This window comes from Channa argus, chromosome 22, assembly GCF_033026475.1.
Source record: "Channa argus isolate prfri chromosome 22, Channa argus male v1.0, whole genome shotgun sequence".
NCBI lineage: Eukaryota > Metazoa > Chordata > Actinopteri > Anabantiformes > Channidae > Channa > Channa argus.
Genome location: NC_090218.1, coordinates 5,021,215 through 5,046,589, shown reverse-complemented (window position 1 = coordinate 5,046,589; position 25,375 = coordinate 5,021,215). Strand labels below are relative to the sequence as shown.

Sequence of the window (25,375 nt, the reverse complement as noted above, 5' to 3'; positions counted from 1 at the left end):
ATTTTGTGAATACCTGTAAATGGAATTCATTACATAATAACTTGTATTTAAAATACATATAAGAGGGTTTCACAGCAGTGTGCTCGCAACGTGTTTATTTTCCGACTTCGAAAAATTCCACTTGCGCCTGTATTCAAGCGCGCACTGGCATTTTCTAACGTATTACGGTTATAGTCAGGTGGCATGGTTTGTGCCGGAATGTACCATTTTGCTGACAGACCGGGAAGGGATTTTGTTGTGACAGCGGAGTAACAGCCCGGCTGGGGGAGACGGTAAGGTGAAATATGTAGTCCTTCATCTATATAATTTAAATCAAGCGCACATAAGTGAAATACAACTTTTATTCAAATATACGTGCAAGCCTATATATGTTACAACACTGGGTTATGTAGTAAAATTATTTAAATTGTTCTATCCGGACGTGTAGGGAGTCTCACCATCAAAATATCCCAAGCTAACGTTAGCGAATCATAGCTATCACTGTGATTAATCTTGCTTATGTAGCTAACGTTGTCAGCCAGCGTTAGATAGGCCCCGTTGGAAGGACTGCGAGCTGTTTTCGCTGTGTAATCGTTTCTAACTTGCTTTTTACGCTCGTTTCAGATCACACGAAATTTAGCCTTAAAGCTAGCTAGCTTTCAGGTAAGCGTTAACAGTTGCATCGCCTGCTGCAGTTGCATTAAAAAGTCGTGACTGTCTGGATCAGGATTACAGTCTGTCGGCCTGAATACAGTTATCGTGTTCTTGATGTTAAACTTCAGCTTACAATTATATTAGGTTGGCGGTTATGTGCCTTTTAGTTGTATTTGTAAATATGAACATAGTAAGATAGTCTTCTGATTTCGATTTCGCAATGTATGCGTTGTCGTATATCCGCATCACACAATGTATTATCTAATGCAGTGAGTAATACTCTTAGTGAGTTGGGATCAATTAGAAATATAACGATTATCTGCACTGAGCGGTGTACAAATGTTTATAATCAGGGTTTGTTATGGCGTTACTTTTGGTTTGCGCAAGTAACGTCTTTTTTTTTTACTCAACATCCTAAAATCTAGCTCAAAACGGCCAAATCTTAGGTAAATTTTCTGTCAGTAATAAAGGTAACATTTCACTCTCTAGTAATCATCAAATGACAGAGGATGTGTCTGATTTGAATGTGTGTTGCCTGATCGTCTGTCATTCATTGTTTTTGGTTCCCAGGTGATCACATAGGCTTTTTCATCTTGGATCAACAATGGCCTTCAGCAAGGGATATCGGATTTACCACAAGTTGGACCCACCACCCTACAGTGTCATAGTGGAAACTAGGGCCAGGGAAGAATGTCTCATGTTTGAATCAGGGGCTGTTGCTGTTCTGTGTAAGTCCTCTTGGTTGATTTCATTAGACAGTAATAAGATATGACTTACGAGGCCATTGCACCTAAAGGAGACATGATATTCACAATCGAGTGATAGATTTGACTGTAGGGCTACATTTAACCAAAACTTTGGAACAAAAAGTTTCTTATGATGCATTGCTTTTGTTGTCTTCTAGCTGCAGCAGAGAAGGAAGCCATTAAAAACACCTATACCAAGATTGTTGATGCCTATGGGATCCTGGGGGTTCTCCGCCTTAACCTGGGTAAGCTACAAAATCATTTTCACTTCTCTTTAAAAAGTTGTAGCGTAAATTCTCTGGATCTTATCCAAACCATGAACCTCAGGTTTGACCCTGAGGTTCATGTGTGAGTGTGGCTCTGTTGTCGCTTTCTTTTAAGCTGCTTTCTCATGTCCTTCATGTTACCTTGAAGGTTCTTGTTATCATAACAAAGAAAAGCCAGTGTAAAAGAGTAAAGCTTACTTTTTAGATTGCTGAGATTTGACTGGCTGGTGACTTTTAAATAAAGAGTTGCTTCATAGTGATTCATCCATTTCAATTATTTCACAATTTTTGTATGCAGCACTTTATATCTGTCAACATGTTGCTTGCTTTTATCTTTTTGTCTTTGCAATCCTCACATTTTTACACTTCCTACTCCATCTTATACCTGCAGGTGACTCCATGCTTCACAGTTTGGTGGTTGTGACAGGATGCAGCTCTGTGGGAAAGGTGCAAGATTCTGAGGTCTTCAGGGTCACACAGACAGACTTTATATCGCTAAAGAATGATCCCGGAGATGAGGACCGTATTGCTGAGGTGCGAAAGGTCCTAAACTCAGGACACTTCTATTTTGCCTGGTCTTCCTCTGGAGTCAGCATGGACTTGAGTCTCAATGCACATCGAAGGATCTTAGAGGACACAACAGATAATCGCTTCTTTTGGTAAGTGCATGAAATGATTGCTGTTCTGGTTATAGTTATCATTGTGGACATTCGGGATGTAGTTTCCTCGGAATATGTGATTATGGGGGCTGTGTGATTTGCAACTAAGGTGTGAAATTAACAGTCACGCTGAATTTGTTTGGGTGTTTACTAGAGATGTACCGAGCTGATTGAAAGTAAAGGGACGTATCAGCTAAAATAAAGCCAGTTAAATTCTGATTCCATCTTTTCTGTATTCTAATGTGTTTTTTCTGTGACAGCCAACTAGAGTAATAATGCTGGACCCCTTCACAGCCTCTTTAGTGCAGAAAAGGCAGTTTACAAAACATCCAGTATTGTTTATACCATCACTGGCTATAATTACAGACCTTGCTGGAAGCAGGTAATTTCAGCTGTCACAAATATGAATCTGTAGCCTTTGCCTGGACTTAGCACAATATGTTTGTGAGAGGAAATGTTGCACTCTGCAACAATTGTGTAAAGCATAATGTTTACTAAAATCCAGCACATTGATATGTCTTCAGAGGATCCTGTCATTTCAACATTTCAATGCTCTTTCTGTTGCTTCTGTCTTTATTAATCAATAGGAATCAATCTCTGCATCTGCACCTGAAACATTATGGAGTAAACTGTGATGACTGGCTGTTGAGACTGATGTGCGGTGGTGTAGAGATCAGAACTATCTATGCAGGGCACAAACAGGCAAAGGCCTGCATCTTCTCGCGCCTTAGCTCGGAGCGGGCCGGCACACGATTCAACGTCCGAGGAACAAATGATGATGGACAGGTGGCTAACTTTGTGGAGACTGAACAGGTGAATCTAAAAGTTCTCAAACTCTAATTAAATGTCAGCATAACACCTGGTGGTTACCTATTAACTGTTTAGGATCAAACCTGTTGTAGCGTGGTAGTGAAACACTATTTCGTCCTCATTTTGAGGATCACTGGATAAAATGAAACGATGTAACACTTCCTCAAAACACTGTTTTATTCGTCAAACTCCAGGCTGAAGCGTTTCTCTTTGCAACTGCTTACTAAGCTTCCGTATTTGAGCTCAGTCATTGTCATTGTTGCTGAAACAGCATGTTGTTTCAAGACATATATTTAAATATGCAAGCTTACTTCTTAGCTCTTTTCTTAAAAAAATGAGGCAGTTGGCAGTTTCCCTTTTTAATGTTCCCAGTTGAGGAAACAAACTGGAAACTACAGGTTGAAAAGAATATTTGGAAATACTAAAACTACATATAAGAGTCATGCAGTACAGTTACACAAATTTTCTAAAATTGCTTTAAAATCCAGTCAACATTTTTCTTTTGCCTCATACAAAGTGAGCATAAGAAACTTCAGAAATATAGTAATGACATATTATAATGCCATTTTTTGATGCCTTCTGGTCATTGTTACATCCCTATAGTTTTATGCTTGACAGATTGGATTGAACAAGGGGTTAGAATGGTAAATGGCCATTTAAATATAGGCTTCATCATTTCCTTTTTTCTATGTTTAAGTAGATGTTTTTGCTTAGTTGTGTGTGTGTGTGTGTGTGTGTGTGTGTGTGTTTGTGTGTGTTACCTTGTGTGGTTGCTTCTTACCCAATAGCCCGACACAACTTAACTTAACTTTTCTCTTGTTTTGAACAGGTTATTTTCTTGGATGACAAAGTCTCATCCTTCATACAGATCCGTGGGTCTATTCCTCTTTTCTGGGAACAACCAGGAATCCAGGTAATGAAAAACAAATATATTTCACACAGCCAGTCTCAAATTCACAGAACTTTCATAAAAGCTAATGTGCATGGAGCTCCTGTAAACACAGATAAACTTCCATCAGAATATGTTGTTCGTGTCATGTTTATCCGGTAAGACAGTAACACAGGGAAAGCTTGTGATTACACTTAATTACGTAAACTTGTGATTACACTTAATTGCACTCTCTCCCTCTATATATATTTACGTTTTAACACCTTTTGTCCATGCTGTGTTCAGAAAAATTCTATTAAGGGTGTTTTGTTGCACCTGCATGAAAATCGGCACCATATTGGACTGGATGAGAACCCCCACCTGGTATAACTTCTTATTTTTTTGTGGGGGGGGGGGGTGGCGCTTTTTGGTGCTGGCGCTTTCAAACTGCTACAGATGGAGGGTTCTCTGTGCAATGCCAAAGGTCATGGTAAAAAACAAAAGCAAGGATTATTATCCAGGTACCATACAAGAGTAGTGGTCTCTTGTATGGAGCTTCAAATTGCAGTACATGCCTGCAATTCGAAGCTCCAAAGCAGGAAATAGGATGACTTGTTTAATGCACACTATGAACAGCCTCACTGAGATTGTTGTGGCCTTGTCCTGACATTGCACAGACTGGTGGATTAGATCAGATGAAAGGGATGGTTACGTATAGATATAGTGTTTGGTAAAGGGCATTTTTCTGTTCTCTTCAGCTCCCAGACTTCCTTGGTCAGGTGAGAGCCTGGTCTGAAAACATCCCCCTAACCACTTCCTCTTACTTACGTTGCTGAAATTCTCAGGGCATCTGGATAGGTGTTAATTTGAATATGGAAAACTGAGCTGTTCAGTCTTTTAGAAGGCTAAGTGAGGACCATATTAGCCACCTATTCAGTCTGCAAAATCGCTGGTTTGGTCAAAACACAGGGTAGCTGGCTTGGGGTTGTTTTCAGACTGAACTTTACTCCTCCTGCTTTTAAATAACTGTTTTGCTTATAGACTACCCTCTACCAATTGTGGCTTGTAGACTTAATGTGTCCTCCCCTTTCTCTTCAATTCATTCCATGAGCAAGATACAGAGTTATTGTTTCTACAGTAGTTTATATTAGAAATAGTTATGAATCATACATGTAGACCAGTATCTTAAAACCCTACTAAGAAAAATGTAAACTAGTATGAATGAATGATTGACCCCCTCCCCCCGCCCTTTGCTGGTTGTTGTTAGAGTCCTGGTTGATGACAAGCCTAAGCCTGTTTTTTTTTTTTTTTAAGGTTGTCAATCTACATCTACATTCTACTAATCTAATACATTAGGTGTTATCTGTTGTGTTAGACGGGGCTTTGGTCAGAGGTGTACAGAGGTGCTCAGAGTAACCTGAGATCTTTCAGATACTATCTCAGGAAGTTATTAAAGATGCATAGCATAGACCTGCCTGACAGTATAGAGAGTAAAGAGTGACAAAATGGCAGCAGCATGAAGCAAAATGTCTAACACTGCCAAACGCAGACCTACGTAGCTAAAACAGCCACATGCAAATATTCAGGCAGGGGCAATGATTAGCTAACATTGCAGGAGAAAGTCAAACATAGAAACTGATGTTAGAAGGAAAGAAAAGTCATACAGAGACATAGTAAGAAAGTGCACTCAGAAGATGCATTGGTGATGAATAATGACTGAATGCACGTATGTTACTTTTGACGTGAACTGAGTGACCAATAGGGGGAAGAGAAGACAGATACCGAATGAGGCAGGATGATGGAATTCGTTTTCTTTTTTCAGCTGATGACATGCTATTAGAGAATGGAAGAAAGGGGGTTTTTAACAGCAAGATAATATAGACGAAAACAGGGAGCATTTGGCAGAGATCATTAAGGAACTTCAAGGGAGCAAGTAGAAGCCTGCAGAGTGAGCTAGTTTATGTTTTGTAACCGCTGTGATAGTGTTCTGCAAAGCCTGTCAAGACGTTATCATGCCTGCCTGTAATTGTCCAAGGTTCCTTGGTGTTTCTGGGATTTTGTAATCAGTAGTATGGGAGAGGATGTGAGAGGAAATACAAGAATTAGAGTTTAAAATGTTGATAAGTGGATTTATTAGGTTCCTAAAAAATTGTTGGAAAAATGACAAGATTTTGTTGCTGCTCAGTGTCTCTGCCTCAGTATTAACAAATACCCCAATGCTACTCCCGTGTTGCTGTCCTACCCTATTTTATACTTAGACACTTATATTTGATTTTCAATTGTTGAAATGTTGTCTAAAACTTATTCTAAATCCATTCTTTATCTCCAGGTTTATCTTCAACTGCAAGACGTGTGTTTACACAACTTATTATTATTTTTTATCTTTACCAAAAGACATTTTGACTTTTTTTTTTGTCTTTTCTGGTTGTCTCTGCCCTGCAGGTTGGCTCTCATCGTGTCAAACTCTCAAGGGGATTTGAGGCAAATGCACCAGCTTTTGAAAGGTAATTAAAAGATTCTGTGTGTGTGTGTGTGCGCACGTGAACATGTTCACACATGCATATGTGTAGTTTTTTTTCAGCTGCTTTATCTGGCCTTACACAGATTACCACTCCTCTGAGGAGCAGAGGGGACACCATAAAATTATGTCTCCCACAGTTACTTCCTACAACAGAGAAAGATCTCCAGACTGTTGAAAGAAAAATGTTAATTAAAGTCTGTCCTCTGTGATAGGTTTACTACAGGGAACAGAAAGGACACGTCAGTAACCCATGATTAGTTTTTGACCTTAATAACTTGTATTTTATATTTATTGCAAACCCTAACTTTTGCAAACGTTGTTCTCTGGCTTTATGAACACCTTATACAGGTCAAATGTTTTTACTTCAGTGGTTGTGTATTCACATCACAGCTCATAATATGTTACCTTAAAATAGTAAACAATATAGAAAATCTCCCGCTATGGTTTATATTCATATTTAGAGTCTGTGCTCTTTCCCGCAATTTTGTTATCTCAGTATTCATATTCTCTAAAGTTGTTTATTGACTCCAACTCATTCTAACCAGCTTTACCTTAAACCTTAAATTTGAGGTTAAAATAATTTAAAAAATTTAAAATAATTTTGCACCCTTAAAGGATTTCTTTGTTTTCTTCTCATGTCCAAGGTGCAGGGTCAATACAAGACCAGCATCCTTCATAGCTGCTAGTTTGTCTAAAGACAAAGTTGGACTGTACCCACGGCCTAAACACAGGCCCTCCAGAGTAGAGGCGATCAATATAATCACTCTGCAACCCCTTGATAGAACCAGGCCTGCCTCCATTCTTATCACTGTTCAGTAGTTACTTTATCAGTCTTTTAGTTGCCATGCTGTTCACGCAGTTTAAGCCAGCATTTAAAAAGGTTATTTGAGTTTTAGACCCACTAAATGATTTACTTAGCAGGACTGATCTTTATTTCTAATGTTTTCCTTTGCTTATTAATAAATGTATAAGTATGCCCACTTTATCATTTTGTATTCATTTTGTCTCTTTTTCATACCACGTAGTTGACAGTATTTTAATTGTTTCTAATATCAGTTCAGATCACAAATGATGAGTCATCCTTTGTAAGATCTGCCCTGTTTCCAGCAGTGATGGGCGTTAATATTTCTTAGATAGTGCAGGGCCAACATAAATATCTTATGATATACACATACCAGGCTGCACGTCTCCCTGGAGAATGGTGCTACCTTTCCACCCATTTTAAATCACTTGGTGGTTTTGCCCCTCCATACATATTTAATAAATTCTCTTTATGTCTTTCATGGGATTTCAATATCTAAATTGTAAATACTGTTGGAATATGTGATAATAGTTTAGTTATGCACTGTATGTGTTTTGCAGACACTTCACTGCACTGCGTAGATTGTATGGAAAACAGGTGATAATCAACCTGCTTGGGAGTAAAGAAGGAGAACACATGCTCAGCAAAGCATTTCAGGTGAGGAACTCTCTGTATTTTAACACAGACATGTAAGGCATTAACTCATCTCTCTGATAAAATGGACACACAATTAGCAAACAGTGTGTGTCGGAACAGATGGTCCCTTTATTCTCTTACTAAACCAGCACACTACAGATTGCGAGGAATTTCTTTTTAGTGGGTGGCACTGCATCTCAAGACAGAATCTGTCATTATCCTACTGTTCCCCAAGCAGACTCAGTGGACAGACTATCAGAAAGCAATGTATTTTTGTTTTTACTTACTACATGGATTTTCTTTATCCAAATACCATAGTTTGAACGCTTTTTTCTTCTGTGGTGCTGTCGCTGTCACAACATATGAGAATAAACTCACTGTTTAGATTTAACAGATTGTCAACTACCTCTAGGCTATATACTGTGTATTTTGTTACCACCTTGTGTAATGTGGTGATTTTATTAGCAAATATACAAGTAGTACTTGTGTAATTGTATAGTAACATGATGAACATGTTCACAGATAGTAAACAAAAATTTATATTTGAATTTAAGCAACTGATTTTGCATCAATGAATGTTGCTTCATAGGCATAAGCACACATTTTTGCATTCAGTTTGCTTTTCTGGAAATTAGTTCATCACTCTCCCTTTAACCCTCAGAGTCACTTGAAGGCATCCGAGCATGCAGCAGCAGTGAAAATGGTGAACTTTGATTACCATCAAAATGTCAAGGGGGGAAAGGCAGACAAACTTCACAGTGTGCTCAAACCTCAGCTCAACAAATTCATAGAAGATTGTGGGTTTTTCTACTACTCAGGAGAGATGGGCATTACAAGGTGAGAAATACATGCTTATCTTCATGAAGTAGTACTAAACCAAGTTTTCTTCATTATTTGTTGTTAAAATGTTAACAAAATTTGTTCTTAGGACTCAGGGTGGGACAATCAGGACCAACTGCCTGGACTGTTTGGACAGAACCAACAGTGTTCAGGCCTTTTTTGGCCTCGAGGTAGAAATCTGAGACAGTGTGCAATATTTCACATAAAGCATTTGAATTTCTTTTGTCAGTGTCCACTGTTTTTTGTGATGATGGTTTTACCTTATTTTCCTCACCACCCCAGATGCTGCCAAAGCAGCTGGAAATAATGAGTCTAACAGAGAAACCCCAGCTAGTGGCCAGGTTCCAGGAGGTTTTCAGGACTATGTGGTCTGTCAGCGGAGACTCTGTCAGCAAGATCTATGCAGGCACTGGTGCCCTGGATGGCAAGGCCAAGGTACAAAACATGGATGCACTAAATACACACACACAAGTTACAGTTTAACCATTTAGACAAGACCGTTAACACAATCCCCGCAGCCACCGTTGTAACAGCGTCTTCCTAATTCCTTCCTAATCTGAAAGCGAATTCAGCAGACCTAACATGTACCTAATGTGCTATATGTTTAGTTACATTAGTTTAGCTTTAGATTTTTCTCTTTCCAGTGAAGTAAAACAGACCTAAAAAATTTCAATTTAATTAAATATTCAATTAAAATCAATTGTTGTTAAAACTAGTACACTGTGGACATTTAATTACCAGCTCTGAAACCGACAATCCTGATGAAGGCTTCCAACTAGGAAGACAATTGTGTTTGAGTTGAGGCAAGATTTCTATAAACTTTTAGATACTTAATTTTAACTTTCAATTGATTCTCACCCATTTTAATTCATGACCAACACTATTATAGCAGCCAATTATATGAAGGCATGGCGAGAAAGCTGTGGGTTGTATAATAAACAGAACCAATGAGTTTAATTGTTAATCCTTACTTTGATAGGAAAGATAAATGGCAATTTAAACATGATAATGGATACTTGTGGATTGTGCATGTAGTGTCTGCAGAGTTCTGCATGGACAGTTGATCCTCTGAGTGTAAAATTGAGTGCTTCTGTTTCTTGCTTTCTCTCTTTGCTCTTCCCTGGACCTATCTAACTGTTTATGGTAAGTTAACTAGTCAGTTCATATTGTTGAGTTGTGGGTCTGTTTCTAGATCTGATTCATTGACTCTGGGTTACGTGTTGGCTATAATGATGGAGAAAGGGATAGGGTTCTGATTTTTATTTACCTGGAATCACAGTATTCCTGTAATGGGTGACGGTCCTGATCTGGCAACTCTCAGAACCTCAGAGGAGAACTCTCTGCTTTTTAAATCTTGTTACTGTATAAGAACCAATAAACATTGTCCTGAGTGATCATTTTCTGATTTATGGCTAAATTAATTTTTTTCTGTTTTATTTGGATTGACCCGGAGAAATTAAATTCTAAATTATTACCACATAATTTTGCACATCAATGAGTAAAATATTGTATATGCATTTTCTCTAGGAGCTTTGATTCTTCCTGGTCAGTTCAAAAATTCTTGTGGATTTTTGGAATTTACTCTGAAATGTTCGATCTTTTCTTTTATGTTTTGGAGTGGGAAGCGCAGGCTTTTGTTTATACAATGAATAAGTAAGGCTTGTTTCTTATTTTGAGTTTGTGTGTGTTTCTTTTTCACAGGCTGGGAAGCTAAAAGATGGAGCTCGTTCTGTGACACGGACCATCCAGAACAACTTTTTTGACAGTTCAAAGCAAGAGGCAATAGATATCTTGAGGCTGGGCTCCACACTGAACAGTGACTTGGCAGACAAAGCTCGGGCCTTGCTCACCACTTCCAGCCTTTATGGTAATTTTTTAGTATATTGATAATTTGACATAGTATTTGTACTGAACCAGCAGATCCTGTCATGCCTAAACATAACTTGAAAAACAATCATGGTTTTTGCTCTATGTTACTATCGTCTGTGTGTGTGTGTGTATATATATATATATTTATTTTATGTTTTTACATGCTTGATGGGGAGGTATTTGAACATTTTTACCCATATCTGTTGTAGCCCTGTTAGCCAGAACCCACTCAGCACAAATGAATATTTGTGCTGAGTCTTTACCACGTCAAGATAGAAATGTTATCTCCACATATCAGTTCTGTCACAGTTAGATTAATACTGACCAACTGCTAACATTATCTGTTAAAGCACTGATTAACCCACCCTTCTCTCCCTTCTCTCCCCCCCTGCTCTTGCGCACAATCTTAGTCACTGAGCCTGTCTTACAATCAGGTATAGTAACCGACCGAATGCCCCCAGTGGATGGATTTTGTCATTCCCTGCCACATACTGTAGTTGTCCTTTCATTTCGTGTTTGCTACTCCTTGATGTTCACTCATTTAATATACAATGTTGGTAGTGGTTTAATTCTCTGTTACAAGTCTTATGAAGCTCCTGCAATAGTGATTAAAAGACAGAGAGAATGGACAATTCTACTTGGAATTTTAACATCCCTTAAAGAGACAATTGAGTAGCTGAAATGGACCATTACCAAGGTTGATTGTTTGAATTTTGTCTTTATATAAGGAGTTTTGAATTACACCCTTCCTGCCATACCTCATGTTTTATAATATTGTTGTGCACTTCTGTTGTATTTCATTGTTCTCCCATTGGTTTTGTTGTTTTTGATTAGACTATTTTTTTTGTGTGTGTGTCTTTATTTGCCACCATTCCTTCAGCTAGACATGTGCTTTTTATATTTACACTATCATCCATCTCTCCTCCCCTTTTTAGCCTCCCCAAGAGTATTGCTAGGAATGTGTCAGAGCTACGAAAAGTACACAAAGCCCAAACAGATCAGAGTGTGTGTTGGCACCTGGAATGTCAATGGGGGTAAACAGTTTCGCAGCATTGCATTCCGTAACCAGACTCTCAACGACTGGCTGTTGGACGCTCCAAAGAAGGCAGGGTATCCTGAGCTCCACGGTATGTTGCTATTTCTTTATAGAAGCTTACTTCAATTAAGAACTTATACTACTAACAAAATGCTATGTAATTTACCATTTTTGCACATTTGCCACATTTGATTTATTATTATTTTTCTTTACAGAAAGCAAAGCCAACCCCATAGATATATTTGCCATCGGTTTTGAAGAAATGGTTGAACTGAATGCTGGCAATATTGTCAGCGCCAGGTATGTGTGCAACTCACCTGTCTTTGTCAACCAAAAGAGTTTATGTGATAGCAATAAATTTCACCTATCGATTATAGAACATAATTGGCCTTGTGGAAAAACATTGTTGTTATGGATGTTCCAGGTCAGATACATATACAAACTGTTAAACTGTCAAAGTTACCTGCACAAACATGTTATATATTGCTTGTTTCAGACTGTTTAATGCAACCTATTTGAGAGAAGCAGTGTGTTCATGAGATTTGATGATTAGTATAATCAACATCACTGGAATTTCCATATAGGGCTCCTGTTTCAAAGTTTCAAAATATATATGTATAATATAAAAGTAGCCTGAATTTTTCTGTGACATGTCAAAGCAACACTATGTTGAGATAAAAATGAAGGGCGACTGTTCAGTACAGTAAAATGCTAAAAAAAGCATCTTTCTAAAGCCAAGCGCTCCATGACTAATTTGTGATGCTGTCAAGGGGGCGACAATCACGGAGAAATTGAGAGATACTGAGTAAAGGATATTTCATCCATTTTATTCTGCTATTTATTCTTTATGTTTCTCCACCATAATATGTTCTGTTCTTGTCTCAGCACTACCAACCAGAAATTGTGGGCAGCAGAGCTCCAGAAAAATATCTCACGAGAGCACAAGTATGTACTGCTTGCTTCAGAGCAGCTGGTTGGAGTGTGTCTGTTTGTTTTCATCCGCCCACAGCACGCTCCATTCATCAGGTAGGAACTCTATACCTTCTCAATAAAACTTGATTATCTTGTAGAAATAACAGGTGTTGAAATAGATCTGATCATTTCAAATGCCATTGTTTTTTAGGGATGTAGCTGTAGATACTGTAAAAACTGGAATGGGTGGAGCCACGGGTAATAAAGGTGGTGTAGCTATCCGTCTGCTGTTCCATACCACCAGTATCTGCTTTGTGTGCTCCCACTTTGCCGCTGGCCAGTCCCAGGTCAAGGAGAGGAATGACGACTACAATGAGATCACGCGCAGACTCAGCTTCCCCATGGTAATAATATGACATTAACAAATCAGTACAAAACACCCATTTTCATAACTTCAGTGCAAACATAACCACATCTTTCTGGTCCCCTAGGGTCGTTTGCTGTACTCGCATGATTACGTGTTCTGGTGTGGAGACTTTAACTATCGTATCAATCTGCCCAATGAAGAAGTCAAAGAGCTCATAAAACAGCAGAACTGGGATGCCTTGACAGCTGGGGATCAGTTGTTGGACCAGAAGAATGCTGGTTTGGTATGACAGCACATGTACACATTGACAACACCAGTTTCTAAGGTTTTCACTTCCTCACAGAAAACTGTGAACCATAAGTTGTGATTGAGCTTTATAGCGCAAACAAATAAAGGGTTGATGTTTTATTACCTAAGAAATACCCCTAAACCTAATGACACATAATTTAAAAATAATAACTGTTACTCAATTGTGTATTTTGAATATCTTCCACAGATTTTCAGAGGTTTTATTGAGGGAAAGTTAGATTTCGCTCCCACTTATAAATATGACCTCTTCTCAGAAGATTATGACACCAGTGAGAAGTGCCGCACACCAGCCTGGACTGACCGTATACTTTGGAAGAGGAGAAAGTGGAATTTCAACAAAACAGGTGCGATGCAGAGCAAGAAAAATCTTGCAAAACTGTATCATCCCCTTCCCCTCTGCCATTGGCAAAATATGTTTGAGGCTATTCATCCAGATTTTCTGTTCTCCCTTTGTTTTTGTTTTTTTAGAACCAGAGGCTATTGACTTGCATTGAAACGAATTTATGCTTTATTCATGTATGTGTGTCATTTCATATATTCATTTGTGAATGTTTTGCAGCTGAGGAAATGAATTTAGTAGGGGTACCGTCTACATCCGGGGAAAATGAAGATGATCCCGACAATCCCTGGAGTCCAGGCACTTTGAAGTACTATGGCAGGGCTGAGCTTAAGACCTCAGACCACAGGTAATGAGTGATATTTAAATTTCAACAAAGCTGTATAATTAGCTGCAATTTTTTATTTAGTATTTGCTGTTTTAGCAAATTGACCCAAATTGTCAAACAAAACTAAAGTCAGACAACTACTTCAGCAACTATATAACTATAACAACTATAGCAATGGTGCAAACAAGTTCTGTTTTCTTTTTCGAGCCTCACTAAAAGTGCTCCTCTGCACTTTTCTTTTCCCTTTTCCACCTTTAGGCCTGTAGTAGCAATAATGGATGTGGACATCCTGGAGGTTGACCCAGAAGCTAGGCACCAGGTCTACAAAGATGTTATTGCCCGACAGGGGCCTCCAGATGGCACCATTCTGGTGTCACTCTGCACCTCCGGCCCCGACGACTACTTTGATGATGCCCTCATAGACGAGTTGCTGGACAAGTTTTCTGTTTTTGGAGAGGTCATCCTCATCAGGTGAGACTCTGACACCGTAATATAGACATTTGTCTCTTTTAGATTCTAGACAGTACTGATGGTGTCGTTGTTTATGCAGGTTTGTAGAGGAGAAGATGTGGGTGACCTTCTTGGAAGGTTACTCTGCTTTGGCTGCTCTGTCTCTCAGTGCCTCCACTGTAAGTCATCGCTGATTATCTTAATTATTTGTAAGCTTTTATATCTTCTCATAATTTAATTTATTAACATAAAACCTCTATGTTTAAACTCAGTCATATAAATTAGATCACGTCAGTGTCTCTTTTACATACCACTTACATTCTCTCTGTGTCTCTTGGGCATATTGTAGGTCCTTGGCAAAGTGATTGACATTCGTCTGAAGAGCCCAGGCTGGATTAAGAGTCTGGAGGAGGAGATGAGCGTGGAGAGGATCTGTGGAAGCATCCCCACCTCAGCCAGCTCGACCCTTCTTGCTGAGGATACAGATATGGGCGATGATGATTATGATATGGAAGGTGAGGATTTACAACTTCGCAATCCCAGTCCTTATCTTTAAAAAAGTTTAAATACCAGTTTATGTCACTGTGTTTTGTGACCACTGATTTAAAAAGTGTTCAAGAGATTACCCCTTTAAAGTGCTGAATACCTGCCTTCTTTCCTGTACTAGGTGATGTGGATGAAGAGGTAGAGGAGATTCTTCCCCAGCACCTTCAGCCTGGAGCTGGTTCTGGCCCTGGATCATCCCCTCTCCCCTCCCCCCGGAGTAGTCCTTGTCCGTCCCCCACCCATGGAGAACCTGCAGCCCCCAGCAGGCCCAGTCGCGGAACACCACAACCCTCCCGACCATCGCAAGGTGATTACAGCATGTAAAGCATGAAACACACCTGGTATCGCTTTGCCGAACATACAGTATATTCACGTGCTCAGGTTGCAGTCTCGATTAGTGTATAAAATGTAATTTTGTTCTATTTGTAATGCATAAAAGCAGATTTAAGCCCATCAACATTGAGAAGCGAAACACCAGGTAATGTAACGTGATGATTTAATCTTTGTTTAGTGTTAGGTTTTTAGTGTTTTTACAGAACAACTTGTTTTGTTGTGTTGCAGTTTTAAAGTGTGTGCTGTGTTAGCCTTATCTGTTCTTTGGTCAACACCGAGTTGCCAAGACTAAAATAGAGGGGGGTAATGTGTTACGTAAATGTATGATTAAAATCTTTGCAGTTGAGGCGTTGTTAAATTTCTTCCTTTCCGTGTCTACATATGCACCTTTTTTGTCTAGGACCTTCTGCTGATTTCCAGCCTGGTGCCCCAACATCTCAAGCCCTGGAGCCCAAACGCCCACCGCCACCTCGTCCCAATGCTCCCCCAGCCAGACCAGCACCCCCACAACGCCCACCACCGCCTTCAGGTAAAGTATCTTTTTTGTCCTCCTTGTGCACAGTTGATTTAAGACCAATTTGCTGGCAGCAATAGTATTCAGAGCAGGTAAATGCTGTGCAATCCTGAATTATGTGGACATTAAATTTTTAGGCTAGAGGTACTTCAGACATATTTTAACACTGTCAACTTTATCTTACTGCTTCGCTTCATTCCTGAAGGAGGCATGAGCCCTCTCCCAGTTAGAAAGGATCCTGGAGGTAAAGTTATTGCTGTGGCACTGTGTGTACATGCTTACAAAGCTGAAACTTTTAAAATAGTGGCTGCTTTTTCCATATGATGCTCCACACAGAGAAGCACATTGCATGCAAGTTGTCATTGTTAAAGGGTTATTGTATGGGGTATCAGTGCTCATTACACTTCATTAACATGCTATACCCCAAGATGGCAGTAATGACCCACTTGAATGTAAAATGAAAGAGCTACATTTTGTAGAAGCTGATCATTTTATTCTTTGTATGTGCATTGGCATTTCTGATTGAAGTCATACAGATCACTGGACTCTTCTCGGGTTTAGCTTAGGCTTTATATTGTATTACAGTATAAATGGTGTATATGGTGTTGTCTAATAACAAAAACCTCTGAAATACAATCTAAAGTGGATAGATGCCACAACATTGCTGAGCCCTGAATTTTCCTTGATTACGTTTTTGGATTGAGCTCTAATCTCCACCCTATAATATATAGTTAGGTTCATGTTCGTTTCAAGCCAATGTGTCCGGTTTTGTTGTAGTATGTATAACTGTCTCTTCTTTGTGCTATGTCTGTGAGTGCTTCAAAAGTGTTATAGTCTAGCCTAGACCCTGTTGCCCTATTTATTTAGTGTCTGGGAGTAGCTAGCAGGGCAGACCACCAACAGTGCAACTAAACTATTTTTTTGTTTAACCTTTGTTTTATTTTTTAATGTGCCCTATACTGTTTCCCCTCTTGGACATAAGGCTATGGCGAATGTCCCAGCCGGCTGCTTGATAGGAGAGGCAGTGAAGGTAATTGGTTAGGTGCTGTGTCTTCATCTGATCCTTGTAGCCTTACACGGGGTCATCAATGATAGTGATGCTTTTTTTGACATTGATGGTTCACGGTCTACCAAGTCTACAATCTTTTGAGTGTGTGTGTGTGTGTGTGTGTGTGTGTGTAAAAGAGAGAGAAAGTTGTGTTTTGGTACTTTGTATTTAGCTTGTTTAAAGTCAGGGTGAGTTTGAAATGCAGAAACCAAAATGGAGAAAGATCAAATTTTTGTAGAAAGACTGAAAGGACATGAAGTTAGTTGGTGTGAGAGAAGAGGATGCAGAGGACAGGGTTAGAAGGAGGCACATGATTCACTGTGGCGACCCCTGAAAGGGAACAGCCGAAAGTAAAAGAAGAAGAAAGAAGAAGTGATTATAGTCTTGTTTTTTTAAATGTGTTAGCAGAAAAGTAAAATCTGACCTAAAAGGATCTTGAAGTCAGCTCAGCCACAATAATCCTCTGATTAATGGTAAAATCCTCCTCTCACTGCTTTTCATGCTTCACTGCTTTGCTGCTTTATAACCACCTTTCGCTATTCCTGTTGCTTCTTGTAAAGTGTTGTCATTGAGAACACCTCCCTTTACGTGACCAGCATTCCACTATGTGTATAACAGTCATTTGGTTTGGTTTTCCTTTGTGCTGCAAAGGACCAAAAAGCCCTGCTCTTCCTCGGCCAGATGTTGCTGCAGGTGAGTGCCATGTCATGCCAAAATCATGACTTAGCCTCATTGAGCATTAATGTACCATGGAATAAATAACAACTTAAGAAAAGGGAGGTTTAGGTGTAGGTTTGTATTTTCTAATGAAAACGCATCTTTGAGTGGAGTTTCTGGGGGTGAGATTATCCCCTTCTGTCTATGATAATCCTGCGTTAAGTGTTTATGTCCTGACACAAAATAAGCCTCACCCAGGTTGCAGGATAGGGTTTGCTAGCAAAGCCTGGCGGTCACTTGGCCCGTCTTCACCTGACCCATTTGTGTGATGTGTGTTTAGCCGTATCTCTGTCAGAGTTGGGGTGTGTGTGTGTGCTGTTAACAGGGTTGCCTTAGGTTTAGTGATTCTACAGTGAAGTATTACAGAAAAGCAGATATCTAAGTGGCGTGAGAACATGTTTGCAGGCTCTGAGAGTAGTTCAGCAAGAGAATAGTGAAAGAGAAGGTGTGCTTGCAAGCTGTGTGCTATGCAGTTGGCTTGCAGAACAAGGCCAGTCTCTCTTCCAGACCTCCTGCAGCTTAGGAATTACTGAATCATCATTTGTAATGAAGTCAGCCATAGCGAATTTGGTCTGTCATAGTTTTGGGATTGGTTTGCAGTGCACCCATGTATCATTTGGTATTTTACTTGTAAAGGTTGTTTTTCATTAGTTGCAGTCAAAGTAATTCAACCCCATGGCAAATTAGGTGTATTGGCAAATTTACAAACTTTGGAATGAAGAAATTAAACGAGGAAAATCTAAATAGCTCAACACGGCTTATGTTACAAGTGGTTCCTTGAAAGTTAAAATAAAACAACTTTTAATGGCTACTGCATTCTCTAAATTAATTTACCCCTGAATACAATCCCTCATATGATATGTCTCAAGTGCACCTGATGAAGCTAATCAAGGGCTTTATCAGTTGCCCCAGGTGTGCATTAGAGAGAAGACATCAAAACCCTGAACTGGCCTGGGGTTTGCTGAGTGTCATGTTTGATGCATGTTAGAAATGTGGCTAAGTGAAAAGAATTCCAACAAAATAAAGACATCATTGATTTCACAAATAATTAAAAGGTTTCCATGACAGAACGTTACCACGCACACCACTACTGAAGCAAATGCCTAAGTAAAGTCAACTCCAATATGTTTAAAATCATATAATTAAGCTACATGGGTTTTGTTCTCTGGAGCAATGAAATAAAACTGGAATATTTTGGGCCTATGGGTCGCATTATGTCAGGAGGAAGAAGAATAAAGCATATGTTGAAATGAATACTCTGCTACAGTGAAGCATGGCAGTGGCTTTGTGATGCTCCAGTGCTGCTTTGCTTCCTCTGGCACTGGAAACGTGAATTGCGTGGAACGCAAGATGAATTCATTCTAGTATCAGGACATCTTAGGAGAAAAAAATCATGCTTTCTGTAAGAAAGCTGAAGCTTGGGCATCACTGGACCTTCCAGCAGGACAGTGTTCCTAAGCATACCGCAAAGTCCACTGAAGTCCTGAAGGTCTCTCTCACAGTCACATGACTTGACGCTTATCGTAAGTCTCGGGTGGGATTTGAGGAAGACAATTGCAGCTCACAGGCCGTTGCCCTTGAGGAACCACGTGAAACATTAGTTGTGTGGAGCTATTCAAATTGTTTTTGTTTTTTCAAACGAAAACGAAAGTTTTTGAATTTTGAATCTACTTCACCTTGGGGGGTTGAATAACTCTCACATTAACTGACTGCAACTGTACCTTAAATGTTATTGCTTCTACTGTATGGGGCACATGATAAATACAGAACAGTACAAAGGTTTCTTGTTGCTAATGCTAGTTGGTTTGTCTGTCTCAACTCTTTCAGGTCGGGGTCAGGCAACAGTAGGAGCTCCTGGGCCTGGCGGTGCTTCCAGACCGGTGAGATTATAAATCAGATAAATTATTAAGGTCTTTTTGTAATTCAACAGAATTTATTAATCTTTTCCAATTTTGTATTCACTCTTTGTACTGTAGAATGTCCCTCCTCGAGCCGGGGTTATCAGTATGCCCCCTCAGCCTCGTCCACTGCCTCCCTCTCACCCTGGAGCACCCAGGCCTATCCCAGAGGTACATCCTGGGGCCCCTCGCCCCATCTCAGACACTCACCCTGGAGCCCCACGGCCTGTGCCCAGCACCCAGCCTAAACCCGCTGATCTGCCTTTGGGTAAGAACATTTATTTTTTACAAACGCTGGCATGTTATATAATTGGCCTTACAATGTTATTAAGGGAATACCTGAATTTGAGTCTTAATTCTGTTTCCACATCAGGTCTTCCACCCTCAGGACCACCTCCTGGAGCCCACCCTACAATGAGACAGATTCCATCACCCATGCAACCCCCCATGCAGCCTCAACCGGCTGCTCCTTTAGCTCATTCCCAACTCCCACCCCCAATGCAGCCCACACATCCAGCTCCTGTGCACCCACAGCAAGTTGCAGCTCCTAAAGTAGGACCACCTCCTCCTCATGCGGCCGATGCCCCTGCTGTTGCTGCTGCTGCTCCTGCTGCTGCTGCGTCTGCCCTTGCTGGTCCTCCACAGAGTCTAGCCTCTCCTAAACCCCCGCCACGTTCCCGCTCGTCTCACGCTCTGCCACCTGATGCTGCGAAGTCTGAGCCGGGCCCAGCTGCACAGGTTGGTGTCACCTTCCTTATAAATACCAGAAAGATTTTTACCTTTTATTTTTTTTATTGCAACATTAAATCTTGGTCAGTTTATTAATTTAGACTTTTTGGATTCATCTTGTTTACTCCATATAAAAAAAGCACAAATAAATCATGATTCAGTGTTTTGGTTTTTTTTTGTTTTTTTTGGTGAAAACTACAAAATAGTATAGAATACTATAGTAACTCTTGTGAAGTATTATATATATTCTTTGTCAAACTCTATATATTGTATTAAAAATCTTACAATACAATAGGAGAACCTTTTTCTGTTCCTTTGTCTCACATTAGATGAGCTTGGTTGTCTTTGTCTTTCTTCTTGCTTTTGTCTCTCTGATACATTTGTCTCTTTCTCACAAGCTGGAGAAGCCCTCAGGGTGACAGGTACTTGATATTAAACCAACTCTTTGTCTCATCCTCCATAGCACAACAGTACTCTGCTCTGATATTATCTCACGCATTAAACCCAGTAACCTCCTCCTGTCTCATTTTGTTATTTATTTTCCTTCCTTTTACTTCTCCTTCCAAGTTGTGTTACCTTGACCTTTTAGTATGCTGTGAGACAATGCATTGTCGGGATCACAAAACTCAGTTTTTTTTTTTTGTTTTTTTTTTTTACTTTTTCCATTGTCGGTCAACATATCAAAACTAATAAAATGTGATGATTATTGTTGGCCTTTTTCCCCTTCGACAGTCCTTCCATATCTGCTCAGATTTTCCATATGAGCACATATGCAGTGACTTCATATTTTAATTTTAGACTTTGTTGTATTTGTATTTTTTCATTTGTATTAGCGTTAGTTATTGTATGTGAATTGTGGTGCAGTACTCATTGTAGTGAGCTAAACTCAATCCATGCTTTATGTTTTGCCACATGTAAAGGTACCCTGTGGAGTTTTTGATCATCAGTGGCACTGGGATCAGGGTTTTGATAAATGGTATAAACCATTTATATGTCCCAGTACACATTCCTGGTGACTGCAGAGGGCAATTATTTTAAAAACATGTAGCGCATGCAAACCATAGAGAACGAATAATAAAGAGGCAGTTAGATAGCAGCTTACATCTAATTAGTTGGTAACTAGGCCCGCATGTCCACATTCTATCACGTATCTATTCTAATTAAAAATTAAACTTACTTCAAAGATTGTGTCTCTCTGATCGAGTTAGTATCTCCTAGCCACATAGGTGTGTAAGAGCAGGAAACATAACTGCTCGCGTGAGCAAAACGAGGGGTATGAACTTTAGGTTTAGCCAGATTCAGCTTGGTAAGTGCTTCAGGTGGAAAGATGTCAAATGTCAAACCCATAAATGTCAAATATAACTTTTTTACAGCAAAGCTTCCCAGGGTATCATCAAATTTTATGTTAAGCTAAACAACCTACATTCTAAAAATGTCTTGTCTAATTGTAAATACTCTAGTTATAATAATTATGGTTTCTATGTGTACAAAGCATTTGTTCCAGCAGCTGATGGTTATTTTCTTTATTTTATTCTTTCACAGACTAATGGATTAAATGGAATCCAAAGAGAAGCACAATGGAAGCCTGACCCCTTTGAAACACTTGCGTCTGACTTGTCCTCGTCCTCATCCTCGTGGTACACCACCCAGTCCCTGACCAGGGGATCCTCTCTGCACACTCCCACCTCTGTTCTTCCATCTTCATTTTCCTCCAGCACCCTCCCTCCTTCATTCTCCTCCCACCAATCCTCTGCTCTGTCAGACTCGCAAGTACTTAGTTCATCTTCTTCTTCCTCCCTCTACACCCAATCACTATTGCCATCTTCACTGCTCCCGCTTCCTCCAGTCTCTTCTCGCAGTCGCTCACAGGAAACACTGCGTTCCTCCCCGGGCCTATTCCTGACTGACCCACTTCCTGCCCGACCCAGCAGCACCAATCCCTTCACAGGCCCACTCTCACAGCAGAATGAGCACCATCGGTCCCTAACCCCCGACTTCAGCATTCAACATCCAGCCCTGACTCTAGACCTTCAGAACACCATGTCTGTTCCTACTCAGCCACTCATCCCCACCCCTGCAGCAACAGCAGCTCCTGCACCAACTTCTCAGCTCCAAAGGACCATGTCCCTGTTTGGAACATCATCTGCCCTCAGTCCTGTGACGGCTCCTCTGTTCCCCCTCAATCCTGACTCATTTCCTGCTCCTGCCTTGCCTCTTGCACCACCTTCCTCCATTCTGCCAGCCACCGCACCTCGACGCCGGCCACCTCCCCAAGGGGGGAAACCAACCCAACAGTGGGTCACTTTTGATGATGATTTGGATTTTCCTACCCCAACAAAAACACCACAAATCCCTGTCTTTCCTTCCAGTTCTCTATTGTCCCAAAATCAGACTTTCCACTCTGTGTTTGACTCAGAGCCCAACTGGTTATCCCCGGCCTCTTCAGCATTTCAGACCCTCCCTCCCACCATCGCACCCAGAACTGCAACCAGTGACCCAAAACTCCCAGAGAGAGCCAATGACAACGGCTTTTTCCCCAGAGAGTCAACAGAAAGATAGAATGACTCCTGATATGTAAAGGGCACATCAAGACATGTATAGATCTATGATAAATGTGTATATGTGTGTTTATGTAAAAAAGAGACCGTATTTAAGAAGTTTAGACCAATCCCCTTATGAATTACAGGAAAGGATTTATATCTCGAACAGTATCATGAGAAGTATAGGAGCCTAAATATGTGTTCTAACCTAAATTCAAGATATTTGCTTGTTTCTCGATTATGTTCATTTATTATAGATACTTATTTTTATTTATGGCAGCAAACGTGCCAGTGCCTACATTACATACTATATGTATTTTAGAGGCAGGCACTATACATATTACATCTATACGCACAAATCCAGTGTGTGTGTGTGTTTTCTGTGCAATATTAAGACATGTTTGTGTGGCCGCTTAGCAAACTGCATTAGCAAGGTTTCAACTCAATCGGTGTTACCTTTGCATTTGTTATGTGGGTGGTTCACATCCCTCATTTCGACTGATCTGCACATTACAGCGGGAGTCTCTGAGTAGATGGTAAGATCCTGCTCCCTCAGTAGTGGAAGGCTATGCACTGCAGGGTTTTCATCTGCTCCCAAATTTGCTGCTGTCAACAGCAGCAACATTGCTTTGACTTGTGTGTTTTTTGTTTTTTGTTCTGTCCTTTAGTCTGTGGTACACATGTAAAAGTCATATTGTGTACTTGCTTTTATGATGAATGTATGTTATGTTGAGTTTAGACATTGCTTCCGTGCAGCAACAGCTTTAGTCTGTGTCATAGTCAAACCTTACCACTGAGGGTCTGCTATCATTTAGTTTGCTTGCTTTCTATTCAGTCATCAGTGTTCTATGGGTAGTTACTGTTGGCTTAATACATTTGCAGTTGCTATGATGTATAAATGTATGTTTTCAAAATGGAAACTTATGGCTAAATATGGGTATGAGTTTCTGATGACCATATCAGTGGTTTGCACAATGTAACTGATATGCACTGAGATGGTTTGTATGCTGTCTTTCCTGACAAAAACTAAAATCTGTTAATGAGAGCGCTTTTCTCTTTTTGAGTGCTCTGGTGTTTTGAGCCTTCTTGAATTATCCAAATCAAATCATTCTATTGTAAATTCAGATAATATGGCACGCATGTGTATACTTCTTTTACTGTAAGTACGAAGATGTGATCTAGAGCTGTGGGCACGGTGATGAATACTTACCATGCAAAATAATAAGAGGGCACATTGTTTTCTTAAACTTTCTGACTTTAATCTCTAAGAACATTTACTATAAATAATATCAATGTAGTTAGAAATAATGTATTCTGTTTCAGTTGTCTATTGTGTTTGACAGTGTTTGTGTTTGGATGTGAGTGTGTAGACGGGTAACAATGGCATACCAGAGCTTTTCCCCTAGGACATCTTCTCTTTTTTCACACAGTGTGTTTGCTTACAGGTTCTGTAACTTACAGCCACTGTATTCACTCATTCATGGCTTTAACCGTGTATTTCAGTTCTTCAGCCTCCCGAGCGCTATGGACAGGCCTCACTGTATGCAGAAATGTTTAATAAAATACAAGACAAAGGACCTTCTCACATCATCTGAGTTAGAATTCCCCTGTAGCAATGCTAATGAAAGATTTTCCCACCACCTTGACAGAAATTACAGGCCAGACTGTATGTTTGGACCTAAATGCATCACAGATAACATTTCCAGTTGACTGTTGGTTGTGTCCCTCTCAGGCGCCTTGTATTTAACCCATAGCTGTTAAACATTCTTGAGGTGTGTGTTGTGTAATTGTCAGAGGTGATGTGTCAGTATTTCGTCCTGTAATATTTACTACACTCATTGACTCAGCATAAATGTTGAAAGCAACGACAAGCAATAGTTATAAAGGGTCAGCAAGGACTCAGTCCTCTCTAACACGACGCACGCAGTTCATGAAAGATAGGATCCCAAGAATGTAACCACTATATAATGCTATCATGCTCTGTTTAAAACACATGTAAAATAATTGAAAATAATGTCCATTTATGTAAGCAGGTTTAACAGGTTGCCTTTGCTTACATGTCAGTGTCATATAATATACATTTAATGTGATATCCAAATGTGCACAATAGATACTGTATCTGCATTAACAATAGATGACTAGGCAGCGCTTTGTCATGTTATGTTCAAGATGAGGTTTAATAGGAAACAAATTGCTCCTTTTGTGAGGTTGATGTCCCTTTTTATGGCTATAATTGATAGTAATAAGAGTCTTTGTTGTTGATCATATTCTGTATGTAGTAAAGAGAAAACGTGAAGCTGCGATTCATGTTTATATCTAATGTTCCATATTTCAAGTGCACACCAGATTGCACATTTACGGACGAAGCAATTTATGTTGTATGTATGCAAAATAAATGTATGTTGATCTGACTGTTGTTGTTTTTTTCCCAATGTAAGCTTCAACTCTTTAGCACAACATAAACATTATTCAGCCTTGAGTCTGTAAAATAAGCATATTTTGCTATTCAAATTTCAGTTCTACATTCATTTTAAAATCTAACTTTTAATGGAAACAGTTATGTTTCTACAACATAATATTCTTTATATTTTACAAATTTTGCTTTTCTAAATTGTTTGTACAGTACTGGATATTATTTCCAAATGGCAAAATAGGCTCTAC

At 39.7% G+C, this 25,375-nt stretch overlaps 1 protein-coding gene across 14 annotated transcripts; it reads left to right on the top strand.

Moving 5' to 3' along the window:
• Window positions 1-130: 130 nt before the first annotated feature.
• synj1 (synaptojanin 1) lies at window positions 131-25,125 on the top strand. 14 transcript variants are annotated; one of them, XM_067492116.1, is made up of 33 exons: window positions 131-272; window positions 1,204-1,361; window positions 1,538-1,624; window positions 2,037-2,304; window positions 2,892-3,117; window positions 3,944-4,027; window positions 4,289-4,366; window positions 6,425-6,486; window positions 7,866-7,962; window positions 8,603-8,778; window positions 8,870-8,951; window positions 9,064-9,216; window positions 10,483-10,648; window positions 11,061-11,084; window positions 11,586-11,777; window positions 11,902-11,986; window positions 12,572-12,712; window positions 12,810-13,002; window positions 13,090-13,248; window positions 13,462-13,618; window positions 13,834-13,960; window positions 14,198-14,410; window positions 14,490-14,568; window positions 14,739-14,904; window positions 15,057-15,242; window positions 15,669-15,797; window positions 15,988-16,026; window positions 17,482-17,523; window positions 19,375-19,427; window positions 19,524-19,713; window positions 19,819-20,183; window positions 20,573-20,596; window positions 21,717-21,853. In XM_067492116.1, exons 2-32 carry the CDS (start codon window positions 1,238-1,240, stop codon window positions 20,591-20,593), a joined length of 4,164 nt encoding a protein of 1,387 aa, XP_067348217.1. In that variant the 5' UTR covers window positions 131-272; window positions 1,204-1,237; the 3' UTR covers window positions 20,594-20,596; window positions 21,717-21,853. The 14 variants fall into 14 exon arrangements, with proteins under 14 accessions (XP_067348217.1, XP_067348210.1, XP_067348205.1 ...); XM_067492109.1 differs by lacking the exon at window positions 20,573-20,596 and having other exon boundaries at window positions 10,492-10,648; window positions 21,717-25,125; XM_067492104.1 differs by lacking the exon at window positions 20,573-20,596 and having other exon boundaries at window positions 21,717-25,125.
• Window positions 25,126-25,375: the final 250 nt, after the last annotated feature.